The 19498-nt window shown below is 48.0% G+C and overlaps 4 protein-coding genes across 4 annotated transcripts; all 4 read right to left on the bottom strand.

The window, feature by feature from the left end:
• Positions 1-446: 446 nt before the first annotated feature.
• Positions 447-1096, bottom strand: N7489_005000 (uncharacterized protein; the record flags this gene model as incomplete). Its single annotated transcript, XM_056710752.1, has 2 exons — positions 447-746; positions 782-1096. The coding sequence occupies 2 exons, from the start codon at positions 1094-1096 to the stop codon at positions 447-449; spliced, it is 615 nt and encodes a 204-aa protein (XP_056569173.1).
• Positions 1097-6594: 5498 nt separating this feature from the next.
• N7489_005001 (uncharacterized protein) lies at positions 6595-7681 on the bottom strand (the record flags this gene model as incomplete). The annotated part of the gene is made up of 2 exons (XM_056710753.1): positions 6595-6919; positions 6972-7681. 2 exons carry the CDS (start codon positions 7679-7681, stop codon positions 6595-6597), a joined length of 1035 nt encoding a protein of 344 aa, XP_056569174.1.
• A 1505-nt stretch (positions 7682-9186) lies between these two features.
• On the bottom strand, positions 9187-9487 carry N7489_005002 (uncharacterized protein; the record flags this gene model as incomplete). The annotated part of the gene is made up of 2 exons (XM_056710754.1): positions 9187-9297; positions 9356-9487. Coding segments are annotated over 2 exons (243 nt in total), but the record flags the coding sequence as incomplete, so codon positions are not given.
• A 9319-nt stretch (positions 9488-18806) lies between these two features.
• N7489_005003 (uncharacterized protein) lies at positions 18807-19150 on the bottom strand (the record flags this gene model as incomplete). The annotated part of the gene is made up of 2 exons (XM_056710755.1): positions 18807-18963; positions 19023-19150. The coding sequence occupies 2 exons, from the start codon at positions 19148-19150 to the stop codon at positions 18807-18809; spliced, it is 285 nt and encodes a 94-aa protein (XP_056569176.1).
• Between the last annotated feature and the right edge of the window lie 348 nt (positions 19151-19498).

Consider the following 19498-nt stretch of genomic DNA (forward strand, 5'->3'; position numbering starts at 1 on the left):
GGTCATTGAGGCGAGAGAGAGATATATATAGTTGCACTCATTTTATGCGTTGTTTCGTACTTATGTTTTCCTTATAACCTACCAAAATAGATATTGCATTTGCATAAATCTATGGTACCTTTCCAAATACATGTTACCTGCCTTATAGTTCATCTCCGGGAAGTGATGGAGTACGTGATATTTAAACCGTGAAATGAGCTCTACATCCCAAAATTGCTTATAACTTGGCTCTACGTTCATTCCAACCGCACTCCCAATCCTTCCCAGCTATTCACACGAGCTCTTGTTTATCACTAAAATCTCCAGTGTGCCAATAACCACCAGGTCAAAGACGCTCAAGCCCAGTACATTTCTCGTCCGAGCGAGTTCCTTGGTAGTGCTCAATGAAATGGAGCCTACACTCGTTCCTGAAATATCGAAGCTGGCACAGGCCTCCATACAACCCCCTACGTTTTCCAGAAGTCCGACGCTCTTGATAGTACTAGTTTTGGACCTGAGACAGGTTCCATAACGGACCTTGAAGGCTGGCGTTTCTTCAGAGAGTCTGCTGACAAACTGGGGTTGGCCGTCATTCCCAGGGCAGAAGGGGGTTTTGGGAGTGCTGGGCTTTGGGCTGGACAGAATTCATATTCGAGGCAGTCGGTTGAGGCGAGGATACAGTGCTCGCCGTTGTATGTCTGGCCTGCAGGACATTTGGGACCTCCTTCGAGCTCATATTCCTTTCTCTCGGTGTTGAGCTTTTGTCCCTGGGGGCAAATGTGGATCTTCTTCTGTGATGCACTTCTGCCCGTTGAACTTGAGGCCTGGTGGGCATTCGGGGTCCTTGATCGATGCGCAGTCTTTGTCGTCGAATATGGTTCCGGGCGGGGGGTGGGGGGGAGCAGATGGGCTTTTCTGTCGAGACACAGATGCCGCTTTGGTCTGCGTATCCGGGTGGACACCCGGTGGGCTTTGTGTCTAGGCATTGGTCTCCGACTAGCTTGTATCCTGCCGCACAAACAGGCGCCCCATTGTGGATACACTCTTGACCAGTGAAGGTCTGGCTGGTGGGACATTCAGGTGTACCATCACTGACACATTCGCCGTCGAGAAGCATGGTCTTTGTGGGGCATTTCGGTGCCCGGCTGGTAATCCAGTCTCCATCGACATTTTGGACGGTGCCAGGAGGGCATTTGGGTCCACTTGTCGAGATACAGTTCTTGCCATCGAACCCGTAATCCTTGTCGCAAGTAGGTCGACCAGCAACGAGGCAGCCCTGACCGTCCCAGACTCCTTCCTCGCACACTTGAACACCACCACGCACACAGTCCTTATCCTGCAAGATTGTCCCATCGGGGCAAACCGGGTCTTGGGCCTCTACACACATATCATTCTCGTGCTTCTTTGCAATGGCGGCCTCATGTTTCGCTCACGAGTCAACGAGCGCACCAGATCAGACATGGTATGGTTATTACAATGATTGGTAGGCTCATGAAGTGGCAAACTTGCCAGTAATTATTGCGTTGCACAGAGGGAGTTCCACTTAGATGGTCATGTAATGATCGCTCGCAACTTCCATGCCACCAGGATCTAGTTGACGCTGCAACTATCATGTTGGCCAGGTGAAGAGAGATAACCCGGTGGACTCAGTTATGGCTAGGTATGCCTTTGGCTTGGAAGCTCGCCTTTCAGCACGGCGAGACGCTCTCATACAATTCTCGGACGAATACTGGCACAGCTGATTTGGGCCTCGGCGTTCTAGCATTACCTGCCTTACCAATACTACAGTCTAATAGCGTCTAGAGGTGATGCCATAATGAGTCACTTGGATTAATATGCTGACATTTAGACTCAAAATGACTACCAAGCTGCCGAATTATCAGGACCAGCAGCCATGAGCTGATTAACGGAATAGCACAAATATTTCAATACTTGTAGAGCACAGAGCCATTGCAACATTACGAGGGAAGCGGGGTGAATAATGTAAAGAGTGGCTGGTTTTGATATTCGAGGCAATTCGACTTGCGAAATTGCTATTCCTCATTGCTATCCCCGATTGGTCTCGCACACACTGCCTGATTTCTCTAATACATTGCATTGATTGGAGATCAAGATGCAGCTGGCTTTGCATATTTCATATTTCTTTCTGTTTGCTGGGCGTACCAACATCGCGCAGGAAATCGTTCAAATCCTTCGCACCTGAAAGTCCCTTAGTCATGTACTGATAGATTTGGAGCTCAACAGGTTCTCAAATACCGATTAATGGTTACATAACACTATATTTGTTCCTCAATTTCAAATGACCGGTTACGCTATCAAAATATAGCCGACAAGGTAATAAGAACGAGGAGCGTCTCAGTCATACAGCCGCTCCTCGTCCGCAGCAGCACACTTCCGGCACTCCTCTTCTGGCTGTGTTGGTGGGGAATCAAAATCGGGGACAGCGGCTGTTTCCATCTCTTTCCTCACGATGATCTCTTCGTACCTGCTCTGAAGCAATTGGGTGGCGAGATGCATAGTGGCCCACTCCCTGGGGGAAATGGTGTCGGAGATCAAGGTGCGGTCGGATAGCGTTTGTAGGTATTGAATTGTATCGTTGACCGTATCCCTACTAATTTTTATAAGGCTTGGGGGTCTCTTTCGATACACCAGTTGTGAGCGGCCCGGTATTTGAGAGGTGGAGTATGAATGTCGGCGTCGCTTTCGTGGGAGGGTTGAGGATTCGGCTGCTCTCTTTTTCGTGTTTAGAGGGGGCAGGTCTTGGCTTACAGCCTTCATGGCGCTTGGAGACAACGTAGAGGCCATTGAGCCAGCAAGAGAGGTACCAACGGAAGTGACTGCCTCTGTGGCTACAGAGCCAGTGGACTTGTCAGCAGGCGGTTGTAAAACCTGGCTTGCGTGGCCGCAATTCCCGTGGATGAATAGACCATCGACACGGCGGAAGTTTTCAGCCGATTCATTGCCTTCATGAAATAGGTATGTTAGTTGATGGATTCCTCGAGAAGGGGATCTAAAATAACGATACCAGTTTGGCATGTACGTCCATTGTGACCTTCTGTGTCTGGGGTATTGGACTTCTTTGGAACCTGTGATAGGTTGTGATCCATGATTGATTGGCTTCGCTGGTGATGGTGTTGTACTGGCAAGTTATTGGAGCAAAAGAAGGACAAGAGAGCATCAACCGTGGGACAATTATGACCTTTTAAATGTTTGGGGCTGAAGTGGTCATGCCCACCATATCCACAGTTAAGATTTTCCGGGTTATTATTATCAGCGCCGACTCCTAGGATGACTATGGATGTCAATATGTGGCCACAATAGTGGTACGTACACACCCACGATCGAATCAAGGATGTTTTAATCCAGTTGCCGTATCCACATGGTGCTCGAGCCTCCAATTGATTCGAAGCATATTCCCAGGAGCAACATGGCTGCCAAATCATTGTTGCTCATGAATAGGACGTGTGGAAGGGAGTTCCATTTCTCACGACTTGGGGGTTGTTAGAGGGCGATGATTCAGCCGCGCCGCGCTGCCACGATAAAGATCCGACTGGCCGAGGGTCTGTTTTGTGCTTCCAGGAGCTCTGGAGGCTTTAGGTTCTGTGGTCATAATTCGCTGGTACTGTGCCGACATGATGATATTTTTTGAGTGTTCTCATTCCAGCACCTTTGGCGATGTACGGGTGGTGAATGATGTCAGAAAGTTGAATCAACGTCCACGAAGTTGAATATAAAACACCGTTGAACACTAGCAGCATGTGAATTTACCGCCTATAGAAGATACCCATCTGAGCCATGTTGTTTCTTTGCCAATACTGGGACTTGATTAAGTTTCCCACTCGAAGCTCGTTTCCTAATCGGCCGCGTTGGTTCACCTAACAGCGACGGTTTTTCCATGTCTTAAGAGACGCATCCTACACTGACTGTTAAACACAAGCTCAATAAAAGAGATATAAAAGAGGTTACTACATATTTCTGGGGACTGTTGGGTAGATTTCCAATCAACAGCAAACCGCAGTTTCCTCGGGTACAGCGGAGTGATATATCGCAAACAGACCAAGGCGAACTACGTCGGTATCAGAAATCTTCCGTCGATGTTCGCCCAAATTTGAAAGATGTCATGCGCAATCACGAGACATATTAATGAGGTTAATAATATAGTATCAGGAAAGTAAATCCAAGGAACAAACGGGTGATTTCCGGGGACCCGTACTGAGAGATCAGACACTTCTGTAGGGGCTGTCTGCCTTGCGCATAGGAATAGTGCTTCAACTTGAAACATTCTTATCTAGTCAAAGCCTATCTTGGCTGCCACTAAGGCACCAGGTAATTAAAACGCATGTGGCGCAGCTCAGTATCAGCTGGGTCATTCTTTGGAAAGGCAGCATTTACGTGAAGATCACATATAAGCTTTACAGTACCCGGGGATAATGACCTGCTTCATCTTTCTACCTCCGGCTCTTTACTTTGTTCCCTTGAGCGACACCTGCCTCAATTCTTTACACTCAATAAATCTGTTCTTGCGGGCACAAAATCTCTCCAACTACTGCCACCGCCATGATTCGAATGCGCCTCGTCATTATTTCCCTTACCGTCACTTGGCTAGCCCTTACCAGTCTCAGCTCGGCCACTGTACACTTTGCGGTCGTCCTGCGGGACCGTGCAAGATCCGACCTCGTGACGCTGAGCGACTCTATTTTGGACCTAACATTTCAAAACCTCATAGACGACGTCGTCGACGGTATGGTGATTGCGCCCCTGGTTTCAGCCCTGTATTTCATCTTCGGGTTAATCCTCGTGGTCTACCCGAAGTGGCTACAAGGGAAATGCGCCGCTCGGTTTTACTACGGGTGCATTCAAATCGTCGTGAGTATGATCGTGCTCTCATTAGGGGGCTGGATTGCCAGCCGCGTCCACGGTTTTCAGACATTCTTCGAGTTTTTGGAGAGAAGCCACATTCCATATTACAAGATTATGTATTATGGATCCGTTGGCCAAGCCGCTTTCGGATCTCTAGTGATCATTATGTCCCTCGTGTGTTTTGCCGTATGCGGCTTAAGGGGTCACTAGCAGAGAACACGCACCGAGCTACAAAACAGTCAAAGAGGCTGTTCCAACAGCCTACAAGAGTAGGGCTGTAAAGAACGATTCAGCAGGTATTACGAGTAAGAACAATTGCAGAACTTTATGATGATTTTCGAAGAATGACGGAGGTGGAGCCCATAGACATTAGAGGTGCGACGGATAGGGTCATGGAAAGGAATAGACTTTACTGCACAGTTACCGGGATGATTTAGATATTGAACTTCCTGGTTCGAATCAAAGCATGTTCATCGCTTGATCTGACTAGAGAGTCGATATTGGATAATATCGGAGCAGTATTCTGAGTGGCTTGATGTAAAAGATAGGTGATGGTTGACGATGTGCTCTGCATAAATAGCCACCAACCTTGATGGCCGTAAACTCTTCACAAATTGACCCTGGAACATGTGAGCCGCCCAGGAATCATATGGCCCCAGGAAATCGTGCGTGGGTCGTACACTCTACATCCCCACTCACAAAATCAGTTACGTTCCTGTTGGCAGCTTTATCAGCCCCGGGAACGCATGTCTTGGCCCTGTGAGTTCTCTCGCTCCCGGAAACTTTAGTGCTGTTTCTGGGAGCATATAAGCAGCTCCTAGGGGTCTATTTGACCCCAGGAAGCCCGACGTAGCTTCTGGGGCCTTTTACTCCCACTTCGAGGATAAAGTCATGTTCCTGTTGACAGCGTTATTAATTCCTAGAATCATAAGTGGTTCCTGGGGCTTTAGCCAAGCCTTCTGGGGGTGGTCCAATGTCTCATATTTTGCGCATGCCTGGTGAAGGTGCCTTGTGAGCGCTTTCCGCGACCTCAGAAGGCAAAATATTGACTCTAGGATCCAGAAGTAGGGTCCTAGGAGCGCAACAGGCCCCAGATCTAACCAATTTGTTCCAAGAGCCAGTCTGTATTCAGTCAGGAACGTAGAGCAAAGATCCCAGGGGTAGGTCTTCATTTTCCTGGAGATTGGTAAAAGCCCCAGGAGCTAAATTGTATTTCCCAAGGATAGCCAGCTCCTAGAAATGCTTTCGAGTTTTCCAGGTTAAACATATGAATTCCCAGAGTCAATATAACCAGCACAGAAGTTTTCCAGAGTCCCTCGCCGGCCCGAGATATGTTTTCATATGTTTTCTTCTGCCACAATCTCCGTCTTGACGCGACACGGCTCCACTGAGATAAAACCATGTCTACAGTTCTTTGGCCACCACCGTTAGGTATGAACAAAAAGAACTATTATCTGCCCGCACGGTTTCGACCTAAAAATATCCAAAATTAAGCGAAACTGCCAACAGTTCTTGGGATGCATTGGCATCTAGTACTTGCAAAGATGAAAAGGTCGCGTGGTTTTAGTTTTGGTGCTCTGCGAGTTTGAACATCCAGAACTTCATTTGCATCATTTCTAAACTTGCTCTAAAACTCCATACCACGGCTATGCTCTATGTTGCTGGTCCGAATACGGAGCGTCTTGTCACGTGTCTTCACGCGTGATTGCCAGTCACTTCGCTAATTTCTCATTCCCGTCACACCTCCGCTGCAAACTAAGCTCCCCTTCGAATGGAATTTAGTCGTGTTGACCGGCGGGGCGGTGCAGAGGTAGAAGGGCCTGGTGGTAGATGAGCCCCTACTAGCCTAGCCGAGCGACAGGGGCCATTCTCCACACACTGCTCGACTGATCTCCCTTGGGGTTCCACTGAGCGCTGTCGCGGCTGACTCCGACTCGGGTTATTTGGTGATGGATTCCTGATAGTGGCAAGTTCTCTCTCGCCAGATGATTCAGTTGCCGTGTGGATATGACGTGTCTCAGCATCCGACGATTGGACTCGTAGTGGGCGAATCAAAGCGTCTAAAGGCCCTTCGTTTCGACTGTATTGATCAGCGTCTTGGGTATTGCATGATTGGAATTAGCCCTACTTACCACACACAGCATGACGTCCCAAAACCCGTACTTCGTTTTTCCAGCCACTCTTCCGCGCAGGCCAGGTGGGAAAGCGCCTTGCACTGACAGCGCAAGATCACACTCTCATTTGCAAGATCTTCATCATCGGCAAGACAAAATACACAGTGGATGTCGTCGACCTGGTCGCTCAGGGTGAGATCCTTGAGCGTCAAGTCTTGGACGCCAGCCCAGATGTTAGCGACCGATGTCAGGATAGCTGGTTGAGCCGGCGAAACATGCCATGGAACACTGTTCGTCCGCAGCATTGTGGAAGTCACAAATGGATTGAATGGTTGCACTGGCTCGGAGTTGGTTGACAGCGGCACCGGTGGGTCTTGTCTGAGCCCGTGAGGTGACCTGTCGGTGTTGCCTGATGCAGGGCGACTCCTGGAGACTGACGACATCTGACGCTGGCCCGGATGCGCAATGGATGGAGCGGCAACTCTAAAGCCATGCGGCACTCGCGCCTGGTTGCGGATGGCTGCTTCATACCACCGCTGGCCAACTTGGTCGGCCTGCCGTTGACGGTGCCATCTCGCGCAGAGGAAGACTCTAGCAATATCACATAGCTTTGACTGCAAAGTTGACAAGCCAAACGGCTCTCTGGCGAGAGTGGTCAACCTTTCATGGCCGATCTTGGTGTCTTGAAATTTGACAGAGTTTTTGCACGGCTCGCCTTTTTTCGTCATCCCGCAACAGGACACAGGACCACCGTGAGGGATCCCGCAGACAGAAAATGGGTTCCAAGGAAGTACAGAAGACATTGAGCTGATGACAAAGGCAGAAAATGATTCGAATGGGTATTGATGGTGCACAATCTCCGCAGCGTTCCCTCGCCAGCTTTATATGCCATCGTCATGGGATCTATACTTACATCGCGTCATGGCTGCTGACGTGGAACTTCTCCCTTGAAACAGTTGAAACGTCGAAGAATACACTGCGACGCAGTATCTACCGCTATACCGCTGATCAATGGGCGCAAGAAGGATGTCTCATTCTGGTTCACTCTTTGGATTCAGTGGGCCGTGCATTTGGACCATGCATTCGCGGAATGGCATAGCTGGCAAACTGTGAGTCGCCTAGGGGCATTTCGAAGAGCGTGTTGGTTCATGAGCTTCAAGACCAGAGGCTCTGGATACGACATGTGGTATGTTCGCCCTTAAAGTGGGTCCCCTAGGCTCTATTGCTACACTGCTATATGAATTATTTGCCGGTTTCTCGGATCTTGAGGCCCAGTTGTAAGGGGAAAGTCGCGTATACATCCCAGTGAGCCCAGATGCCATGTGAGTCCCGCATATCGTATCTCCACTCATTGTGTATGCCTCGCGCGTATCCCGACAAATGTGGCTAGAGCTCCCAGGAAATAATAACCGCTTTTCAGGAACAAGATGAGGAGTGCTGGGAACTAGCTAAGTCACACGTCTTCTGCGCGGGCATGTACTGGCGAAAGAGCAAGTTGAAAAGCCTACTATATACTTTTTAAAACTTATATATATTATAATCGCCCTACATGATCACAGATATCCGCTCAACAATAACATCTTCTCCAGCTGATTACATGCAAACCTCGCGATTGACCCGAGACGCCTATACATTTACTTTTTTATCATGTCCTGGAATTCTTCACATCTACAATGGGTATTGGGCCAAGTATTGGGCGATCCCTTGCACCGTGAGCGGTGCATATGGGTAGGATATGACGGGAATCACTGTCAAAACACCGTTCCGCTTGCCTCCCGGATAAATGGAGTATTGTGCTTTCAGCTGCTCCAGAGCCCTCCGTTAGTGTATCCACTAGCGCAGGAAATTTCCTCAGCTGCAAAGCAGTTACTTTGCTTTGAGTGCATACGTCATCGCTGTCGGGCAAACGTGTGGGCCACCCGATTTTTGCATCTGTTGGATCAAGCCAAAGATGTCACGGTTCACTTGGAACCTCATAATTCGGCTCTATTGGTACATAAATGGCCAACCAGCATGTGCCACAGTGTCGCCACAGCCGTTTTCCCCAATGTGTCTTCCCCAAAGCCGGAAGAGGCCGCCTGGCGAAGAAGCCAAACCAGCGACATACCCCTAGGTTGGCCCGAGCCGTGAAGATCGAGGATCCGGACATTCTCCAGACGACAAGCGGCTTCAATTGTGCAGTTGTTACATGCATCCAGTACAATCGATGGGATTCGCGAATAACGAAATTTTGTTACTCGTCCACGCAGTGTGGTCCCTCAAGTGCCCTCACGAATGAGTTTCGCACGGAATGGCCACCCGAAGGCTCTTTGTTCTCACACGACCGACCCGACAGGTTGTAGAACTAAAAAGAGATTAGTTTCAGTCTGCATTGTGAATGTTTGCGGTAGTGTATCGCAAACTGATAGAGGCCCCATTGTCACTTTTATATCTGTCATCTTCGTGTGGGGACGCTTCTGAGGATGGGGCGGCTGATCCGCGTGTGCGTTCCAATTCAGAAGCGGCGGCAGGTACATGTATGTCTGGGGGAGGATACTAAGAGCATATTTGAATACATGAAGCTCTCGCTTAAGCCTTCGAAATCTCGAAGAGCAAATTTTCCCAATATCTCACTGTCAACGTGCTCGTGGTGCATGGAAAAAGGACGGCAGTTTTGAGATGGTTGGGACCTAGGAAACAACAATAATATTCAGACGCCTATTCACAACAATGATATGATAATACTCATCAAACGTTTTTAGTGCAGTCACTAAGAAGAAGAATCGGTACCCTAGAAGAGTTAAGTGAAATCTACTTTTGGTGGGTCCGTATCACAATGCGAGATTGGCGGTTACCAACGTCAGTTGGTACCAATATTACGCTCAAACGCAGTATATCTGCATTTCTTTGTTTCAAATGTTCTGGAGTCATTAACGTCACGGTAAAGTTTCAACGAGCTCTACTTGATGCCTATCATTCAATGCGTCAGAAGTACACTTGCAAAATACCTTCCATAGGTTCGATAACGATTTTTCAACGTTTACTCTTTCTCCCCTTTTCGTATATTGTTGGATAGTTTGAGGTGGGCAGCTGGTGAGGTGGAGCATCAACAGTTGAGCTAACTGTTCACTGGCTTCGAAAGTGCGGTCGATCCTGGGTGAGGAAGCACTGGTAAAAATAACTGCAGCCTCGCGTGAGTTGTCAGCTATAAATGGCCCCCGAGCGTAATTTCTGATCCAATCCATCTCGATGACCAAAATGGACCGTCCCACTTCGCCTTCTCCAATTGACCGGCTAGCCAAGAGACAATGCCGAGTATCCCAAGCTCCAGAGGATGAACCCAAGTTGGAAAACCATCCACAGCAAGCTTCAAACGGCACAACGATCGGACCCAAGGTCGGTCATACCCCCCTGGCCAGGAACTGAAAAACCCACTAATATTGAATAAGTTCCAGTGAGAACACGCGGCACCCTTACGGCGGAGTTCATGCAAGTAGTAAACCTCAATGAATCCCTCGCTACACCAGCCCTCAAATTGCTCGACTTGTACTTTTGCCTATGGGAATGCTACGTCGTCAAATCGGCCCAGAAAATACGGCTCGAGGAGGAGCAGCGACAGCTTCAAGCGTCAAATGACTTGCTAGCAAGCGATAGCGATATCCTTCTACAGCTCTGCAATGTGCAAGCATCAATATTGTGGGACCATAAAAGAGCAGTTCAAGCTCTTTGTAATGGTGTTGCTTCAGCCTTGAAAGCGAGCGATCTTCAAGCCCACTCTGTCGATGAGCTTGAACCTTTGTAAAGTCTCCATGTGGTAGAGCGTTTATGGGCAGGAAGAATGACATTTAATTTCCGCTATCTATTGCCTCATCTCCTAAAGATTAGCGATAGCCTTGGAGGCGCATACAACCACTGGTGAATTTTAGTTGGGTTTGGTGACGGGGGTCAACAGTGCACGGCTGTTGATACATCCAACGCATTCGATAACTTAGCATCTGGCTATAAATCCCGCCTAGTTGACCTGATTGTGTGTAATAAAAGGGGAATAAAATCACTGCTCAGCCTCCAGCTTTCCATCCCTCCCAACCCACGTTAAATCGCTGCTTTACACACTTCCATATTCTCCCTACAGCGTTCGACGGCCAGTCATATAGCAAAAATGAACGAACTGAACAACAATGGTCTGTACCAGTTGCCTTGATAATATCTTGCGCTAACATTACTAGACTACGATTTGGATCTCGACCTTCACGCTATCTGGCATGAACCTTCTGACATACCGACACCACCTCCCTGTCTCGCTACTGATCCCAATGATCTGTGGCAGGATTCTTTTGGCAACGATGACCCTGCCGAATACGAAACTCAAGAGCCTTCCTTGATCGAATGCCTTTTCTACCCCAATCTCGACAGTCTGACCGGGTTCAAATGGACAGGTCCAGATCCTCTTTTCAACTCTACTCAGGCTAGCGACATTTTCGTCCACGTGTCAGCGTTTCTTTTCCCTAAAGATGTGCAGTGGATAGAATTTCGATTTGTGCGATTTGACGGGGTATCTGGTGAGACTATAGGAGAGGATCTGTTCTTCCTGCCGCGGGTTGAAACAGCCCTGGGAAATCTGTGCCGGTTTCGCAGACAGTTGCTAGACTCAACCACCTGGCATGCTGTCCATGCAACAGGCACTAGCTTCCGACTGTCCCTTTGGCCTCATACGGAATCCGTACCGTATTCGAGTCTCTGGGCACATTCTCTGTTGACTAGGCTTCCCCCAACGCTGTCCCTGGACCCACGGTTTTTTTATACATAATATATCGAGTAATTACGGGTGAGGTTGATTTGAATGAAGCGGGATTGTTCATATACTCATTTCAGTAAAGACCACGATAATGAATAATGACTATTTGGTGCCCTTCTTGTTAAAAGCCTCGGTAATATATAACCTGCTTTGCATGCGGTGTAATTCCCCTTGCACTGCGTCGCCGCTTGTAGTATTTCTATGTTGCCAATATAAGACGAGGCAGCCCGGAATAGGCAATTCCTTACTCTTCTCTCGCAACGTCTGACAACCCTGCCAATTTGGATTGGAGGGGTAGTTCCAGTCATCGAGTAGGCTAATCAGTCGTTCCCGAGATGATTCCAATGCCTGTTCAAAAAAGCGCAGTCGAGCTACCTGCTTCTTGTGGTGAAGCTGAAGACCGTCCCTCTCTTTTCTCAGGTGTGTGCCAGCCTCCCTCAGAATCTGATTGCTCTGCTGCGGTTCCTGGCCATCGATATGCTTGGACACGCACGGCTCCCATAGGCGTCAATAGAGTCCAACAAGACGGGTTGCTAGAAAGGCAAACTTAGGATCGTCACGTTTGAGGTCTGCTAGCACCTTCAGGGTGGGTTGAAAGGGCTCGGTCGCCAAAGTATGTCTTGTTTCATCTTCGTGTTGCGAAGGGGAGGTCTACGATGGTCAGCCAAAGGATTCGAAGCCGAAGGGTTTCACTTACCGATGGAGGGACATGATCAGAGGTTCCCCATTATTGTCCTTATCACTAAGGATTAGCAATTCACTGGGCTGCTGTTCTCCTTGTTTTTCCTGGTCCGGCGAGCTGTTTGGGGGTCCATTTTGTCCGCAGGAGAAAGTCAAGGATCTGGGCAGTACTGTTTCCAACAAGCCTTGGTGTCTCTTATAGAATATGCAGACGCAGATGGCTATAGACTGGGTTTTACGATCCCCACATCAGTCAATCAACGCAGTCAGCTTCTGAATAGAATTTGCTTTTATTTTCAGCGGGCGCTTGGTAGTAAATTTGAGAGAAGGGATTTCAACGAGTTGGTCGGGAAAACCGATCAAGCCTGACGATGTTGAGGGCCAGATATGGACGCCCATTGATGTGAGATATCTCAACTAGACACCTCTTCCACTTTCGTTGAAAGCCTCAGAAACTCGGCAAGTGACCAAAAAAAGAAGTTCGGAAAGAAACGAAAAAAAAAAAAAAGAAAAAGAAAAAGAAAAGAAAAGAAATGTATCTTCGAGGGTTGGTCACAACTTCAAAAATTGAGTGTTGACAACGTTTGGCCAAGCTTCAACTAGTTGATGGGTTGAGCACCCGCACATCCTACCGTGACCTCGCTTTCTGCAGTCTAGGCGGACAGACCCACGGCTCAACACAAACCAACACAACACTAAAGCGAGGCCAGAAACAAAGGTCCATGATTACTAGGGATGGAATTGTAGGAGCTTTTCGGTGATCCGACGTTGAGTCGCCAACATATGAGGTGACTAGGACAAGAAATATGTGCCTGTCATTGCGGATTGAATATCTCCCACAAAGTCCAAATTTAAGAGGACCGTGAAGGATTCAACAGTCAGCCAACGTTGCTTGACCGACTCAGCATCCCTTTCTCTCAGCACCACTCTTACTCGCCTCTCGCGGGGCATCTAAAGGCATCAAAGATGTCGCCGCAAATAGTCGCGGTAAAAAGAAGACATGGGTTTCAACAGGCCTCGATTAAGAAATGTGTCCTTCAACACTTCCAACCAGGTCGGTGAGTGACAGAAGCCGAAAAGCCCATAAATACGTCCTCTACCCCTGCAATTGCTCTACTATTTATTCACGTGATTCTGCAAAGTCGAGCAGGCTTGTTGTGTCTGACGCACTCGATAAGTTCCCCCCTTTGATCGAGTACTGGAATTTATACCGTACTGACATTTATAGTATACATCGTGGACCAGCAAACCAGACAGTTCCTGTACTGTAAGAGACGTGGTTCCAAGCAGATTCACTGCCCCATTTACGCCAGCCGATCGGAGATACGAGATTTGGATTAGCTAGTAAAGGCGTCTATGCGAAGACGTCTCTACTATAGCGAGCTAATCTACTGTCGCGGCTCTGGTTAACCACAAACTTAAAGTGTAACTACTCACACTGTAGGTATATAGGCCCATAAATACTTGAAACTACACTGACCCGAAAGACGCGGGACAGCCAGGTCCGTAGAGGTTCGAACACAATGCACCAGGGCAAAGGCCACAGCTTCTTGTGGTCTCTTCATCCCTGGTGTTGACTATCAGAACATATAAGTTATAGGATTCCACGCTGATCTACTGGCTAAAAATTGACAGTGAACCTTTGGGAGCTCACCAGAGTGGCCCTGATAACCCTGCACTACCGTCAGTGCTCCACGTAAAGCCATGGCTTACACACTATTCCTAGCCCCGTCGCTTCGAACAATGCAACATATCCTAGGTGGAAGTTCGCAAACCAAGATAGCGAGTCAACAACATGGTACGGCCATCCACGTGCGAACTTCGTTACATAGAACCTTAAGACTCCCCTTTCCATGCTAAGGTGAGTGAGATCTATCGCCTATAGCTGTGCTGTGTCTGATTATCCGCGCCAAGCCTTATTCCCCTAACCACGAACACCACTAACATCTTCACATTATTGTAGGGGCACCCCATCATCGACGGTGAAATATACTGTGGCGCGTGGCCTATCCCGCCAGATCGAGGATAAGACCAAGGTGGCGACCGACGAGGGTGCTCCATCGCGTCTTCCGCCCTCGTCCCCACCGCCTTCGCACTATTGTGGAGTCCTGAACCTCTAGCATCGCGACACATTCATCCACCATAGAAGTGCAATATTTATCGCAAGTGGGTTCGTAACGCGCGTTTACTGTCTCAACAAATTGTCTTATGCACCCCAGCGCGGCTTTTTTGAAGCGAGTGCGGATTGCGATGAGCTTAAATGCGACGTGGCATGGCTAGTGACTACATTACAGAGAGTTGTAAGTGATCTAGTTGTGAAGCCGATATAATCATTGCGCAAACTGATTATCCCATCTCAAGCGCACTTTGGGATTTCCATGAATAGGTACGCTACGACAACTCGTCCAACTAGATCAGTCCTTGCTGACTCGGATCGTACAACAGGAGAACACCCTCATTTCTATCACTCGAGTCGAATGCCACGCGAACAAATATCTTGTCTGCTCGAGCTCCCCTATACAATTACGATTGCATGCTCTCTGTCCCTTCCACATAAATACTATCGACGATGAGTCACCAGAAGGTTCGTATCGCGTACCTCGGCCTCTTTCTCCCTATTGATTCTGTGTATCAGGTCATTATTCGATTTGTCTATATGATACAACTCCTGAACCCCGATCAGCCTATACCACTACCCGAATCATACCTATGGCTAAGCATGCAACCTTTCAAATATCTTCAAGTGGCGTAGGCTGCTGGTATCGAATGCGTGATCCTCGTTGTCTTCGGATGACATTTGGTGGCTTCCCAGGCCTGGAAATCCAAGACACAGGAATGCTGATGTTTTGTCTTGCTTCCTAGCAGATAAGTGTACCTCCGCAGACAATCAGGCTGTTAGCACAAGTCCACCTGCAAGGGGAAGGAGACGCAAAGTCTTCTCATTTTTAGCCTACAGTTTGACATTAGTCATCTCAGGTACAAACCGAGAGGATAAGATCGGGGCACAGGCAAGCCAATGAGAGCTCACTACCCAAGAATCACCTCGGGCATACAGGAAGCTGCATCATGAGGGCTGTCAAAAGTGTTGTGGTGTACCCGGTTGGTTCTTATGCACGCATTTCCTATCCAAGCTGAAGCACTATCTACAAAGACCATTTACTCGGGGTGTCATTGCAGCTGCAGGTTAGTCAAGTCGACCGCGCGTATCCTTTGTCCGTTCATATCGTCTCCTAACATATCACGCACTTGTCAGGAAATCCGGATTCCCTACATCCCCTATTTCGACGGTTTTTTTGAGAATAAATCATATATTCCTCGAGCCCACCGCGCTACGGAGGACGCGTGGGCATGTTACTGTTCGGCCAGGCAGCCACTGTAAAGACTTTGGTGTCCGAAACAATATCGAATCAGAATGTTTATAGGACCTCTTAGACTAGCCCCTAGATCCTGGAGCAAACTTTCCACCGTCAATCAACGCTCATGTGATGATTGCTTTTGGAAGCATGGCCGGATTGTCTACTACGACTACGAGCGAACTAGCACTCCTACGGGGATATCACCCAACGGAAATTCGTTTCAGACGGCACTACTAGAACCCAATCGGGTTTCAATCGGGTTTCGACCGTGTTCTCTTATCAGCAGAACATGGTTGATTGCATTAAATTAGGACAACACTTCCCAAAAGGCAATTGTCGTCACTTCGATCCGGGTTTGGTTGAAATATGATCCGTCGTTGCCGAGGCATAGTAAGAGAAATAGAAACGTGAAGTACTCCACACGATTTATTTTTCTATATTATTTCGGGAGTGAGACTCACGTTCCTGGGATCATATCCGGCCCTAGGATTCCATATAATAGTTCATAGGCACGCTCTTGGTCGCTCCTAGGAATCAGACTCATAGTTGTGAGGGTCTCACGTATACATAGAGGTGGATAGTGTTTCAAGATGAATAATCAATATTAAGAACAACTATAGTTGACTCTAGATACAAGACGTAGCGCGAGGAAGCAAAAGAAAGGTAGCTTCCTCGCGTTCAGGGGAACCCATATACACCATGTGGGTCCCGCGTAGATCATATCTCCATCCGTTCCGTATGCTTCATGTATATCCCTGACAATAGGGGAAAGTAGATAGCCTATGTAGTCAGCTTATCGCGTGCGTAATTCAACCGTGGTGGAGACAAAGTGGCTTTTAGAGGTATGGAAAAGCCAGTACATGAATTAATGAGAAGCTCGCGTGAAGTTATGAGGGTGGAAAAAGACGTTGGAATGGGGCCTGGAAAATATGGCAGAAATAGGCATGGCACGGGGCTTGCCCAGGACATCTCTAACCTGGGTGAAATGAATTTTTTGCTGTAGACTTGGGGGGGTGCCTAGGTATTAGGGAAAATGCGCTGGTTTGGAGTGGAGACAGTTGTCTAGCCAATGATATTCAACAAACACCCTACTTCTTTCAGTTATAATAAAAGAAAGTGAATTATTTTATTTTCTTTTCAATCCTCACATTTCTGACAACCGATCGTTTAATCAACAGCTGCAAGTTTGCTTGCCGTTGGCCCTCGTTTCTCACCACTATGGGCCTTGTACTACTCGTCGATGTCTTACAGACTATGTGTTTATTCTCGTTTATTCTACTGTACTGATTGTAGTGGAAAGCGTCGTTGATATTGATTGTACTACCGGTCAACTCCCAAATAACCGTTGGTTGCAGGTTATTTATTGTTCATCAACATCATGTCTCTTCAACCGGTGTCTTTGCACTAAGCCCGCGTTTTAATTTGCATTCTAAATATCTATTACCCATACCAGAGCCCACTTTTATCTCGCAAGTGGGGCCCTCACTTTTTTGGGATCGAATATGATCCCAGAATCCATAACATGGCTCCTAGGCACGCTCTTAGTCGCTTCTAGGAGTCAAGTCATAGTTTCTGACACATGATGCCTGTAAGTTTCATCCATATCAGCTAAAGCGGTTTTTGTCCAGTGATGATCATTGATACTCACTCAAAGATAAGATGTAACTCGAGTGTGCGATAAATCCACGTCGTTGGATGTAGACGGTACCAGAAGAATGTAATTGTCGTGGATTTCGAAGCTCAATGGGGATGAAAGGAGATTATTGGGAAATTGGGACGTATTTGTAGACTTCCCGGGGGGCTTGAGCGCTCAGAAAACGTCACGGTCAAACATTTGCGTTTCTCAGTGACCAAGCAAGACAGTTTGCATGTTGGCAACTTTGTCCAACCATTCCGTGAACCATATTACACCCATAACGGCGCATGGCAAGTGTTCTCTTAGCGCCTGGCCCACTGTGGGCAACATGGTGCAGGTCTGGTTGCGGCTCTACGCGCCCAGTGCTCGTGGGATTGGTGGACCGAGGTTATGTGCGGCTGCACGGTCTTTCTGTTCAAGCAAATCCTGGACGACTGCCCCACTTATATGGATGATAACCCAGTCATCACTGCAGCAAATACTGCAGTGTCCTGTCCTCCGAAAGCGACGAGATGCCGTAGCTGTCCCCTCATGACCAATTATATGATAAAGGGAAGCGAGCCGTGCACACTCTACAAAATAGCCAATAGAAAAAGCTCGTGTGATTAATGATCCTTGACACGGCAGTCAAATGCGCTGTAGCCGCAGTTTGTTCTACTCACTTTTCCACCTATTCTTCCATCACTCTTCCACCCCTCTTCCACCCCTCTTCCACCCCTCTTCCACCCCTCTTCCACCCCTCTTCTGCTTCTCAATATGGGGGGGGAAACGATATGTCAGACCGCAAAAGCCGTACAGTGCGACGGACGCTTTGAAACGGCTCGTTGACAAAGCCGAGAGTCTATCACTACGAGAGTATCTTACCAAGAGCGAGAAAAAAAGCCTTGGGGCTGCTCTTACAATCTTACATACAGAAACCAACAGCTGGAAGCGCCAAAAATATCAGTTGTTTTTACGCAGCCTGCTGAAAGATTGCGGCGCTCATGCGGTCCTCTTATGTGCAGTTGCGTTGGGGCAAGTCATTGTCGCTAATATGAACCAGCAAAACCGCGATCGACTTGGGGGCATTTTAAAGTCTGATACGCGGCTTTCTGGGACTGTTATACGAGAGCTTGCTGTTGTTGAATGTAATTTGCCAGATACTACACAGCGTGAGTGTTGGTTCAAAGCCAGAAAATCAAGCTAATTGCCGTAGGTCCGGGCTCAGAGGGGTTTCAGCAGCTAGAAATCCCAACAGAAAAAGCACCAAGTGACAACACGGTGTTTGACACGTACGAACAAGCAGCCATGTTGTCGAGGCCTCGACCAACTGGATTGATCAATGGAAGACGTGAGCAAAAAAACCCAGACAATCAATTCAAAAAGCTAAATACATTCTAGAACCGGCGTTCACGTATTCGGAAGCATCAGTGGACCTCGTTCCGCAACTCGGAGAACTGATGTACAAGGCGATCGAAACCAGCCAGCAAGCAATGGAAGATGGAAAGAGCGGCAGGAGAAGAGACCACTGATTGTTTCACGACGATCATACCCGAGGACACAAATGCAGATATATCCATCACTCTGTTAGTTGGGCAGAGGGCTGGTATGCAGTTTCTCGAAAAGCTGAAACTGAAACCTACGTGGTCATCATTACTAGGGCATCTAGTACCTTGACCTCGTGTCTCGGTGGAACTGGAATCTTGATCTCTGTCTCCACATTCCTGTGTGTTTTTGGCTCCTCCTCACTGGCCGAGGGAGGAATGATCATGATAAGGGTGCCCTTGCCAATAATGTGCCTCTCATAATCCACTCCATCGAATATATGCCCTCGAATATATTCCTCTTCGCCTCTGAGAGCTGCATCTCCGACCTAAAGGTCTCCCGTATTAGACGTGCCAGTATTCAGTTCAAGAGAAGCAACACACATTGGTTGACATTTCAAATTATCAAGCGACCGAGCACATAATCAAGAAGTGCGTATTTTGTGGTCTGAAGCGACCCAGACCAAGAGGAGAGAATCGTGGTTTGCTCTGCCGAAAGATATGTGGTTTGGGTAGATGAAGTACCGCTGAGAACAAAAAGCCTTCTTCGCGAGACTGAGCTTTCGGAGCTGCTG

Source organism: Penicillium chrysogenum (assembly GCF_028827035.1).
Source record: "Penicillium chrysogenum strain IBT 35668 chromosome Unknown utg000002l_segment0_segment0, whole genome shotgun sequence".
Taxonomy (NCBI): domain Eukaryota; kingdom Fungi; phylum Ascomycota; class Eurotiomycetes; order Eurotiales; family Aspergillaceae; genus Penicillium; species Penicillium chrysogenum.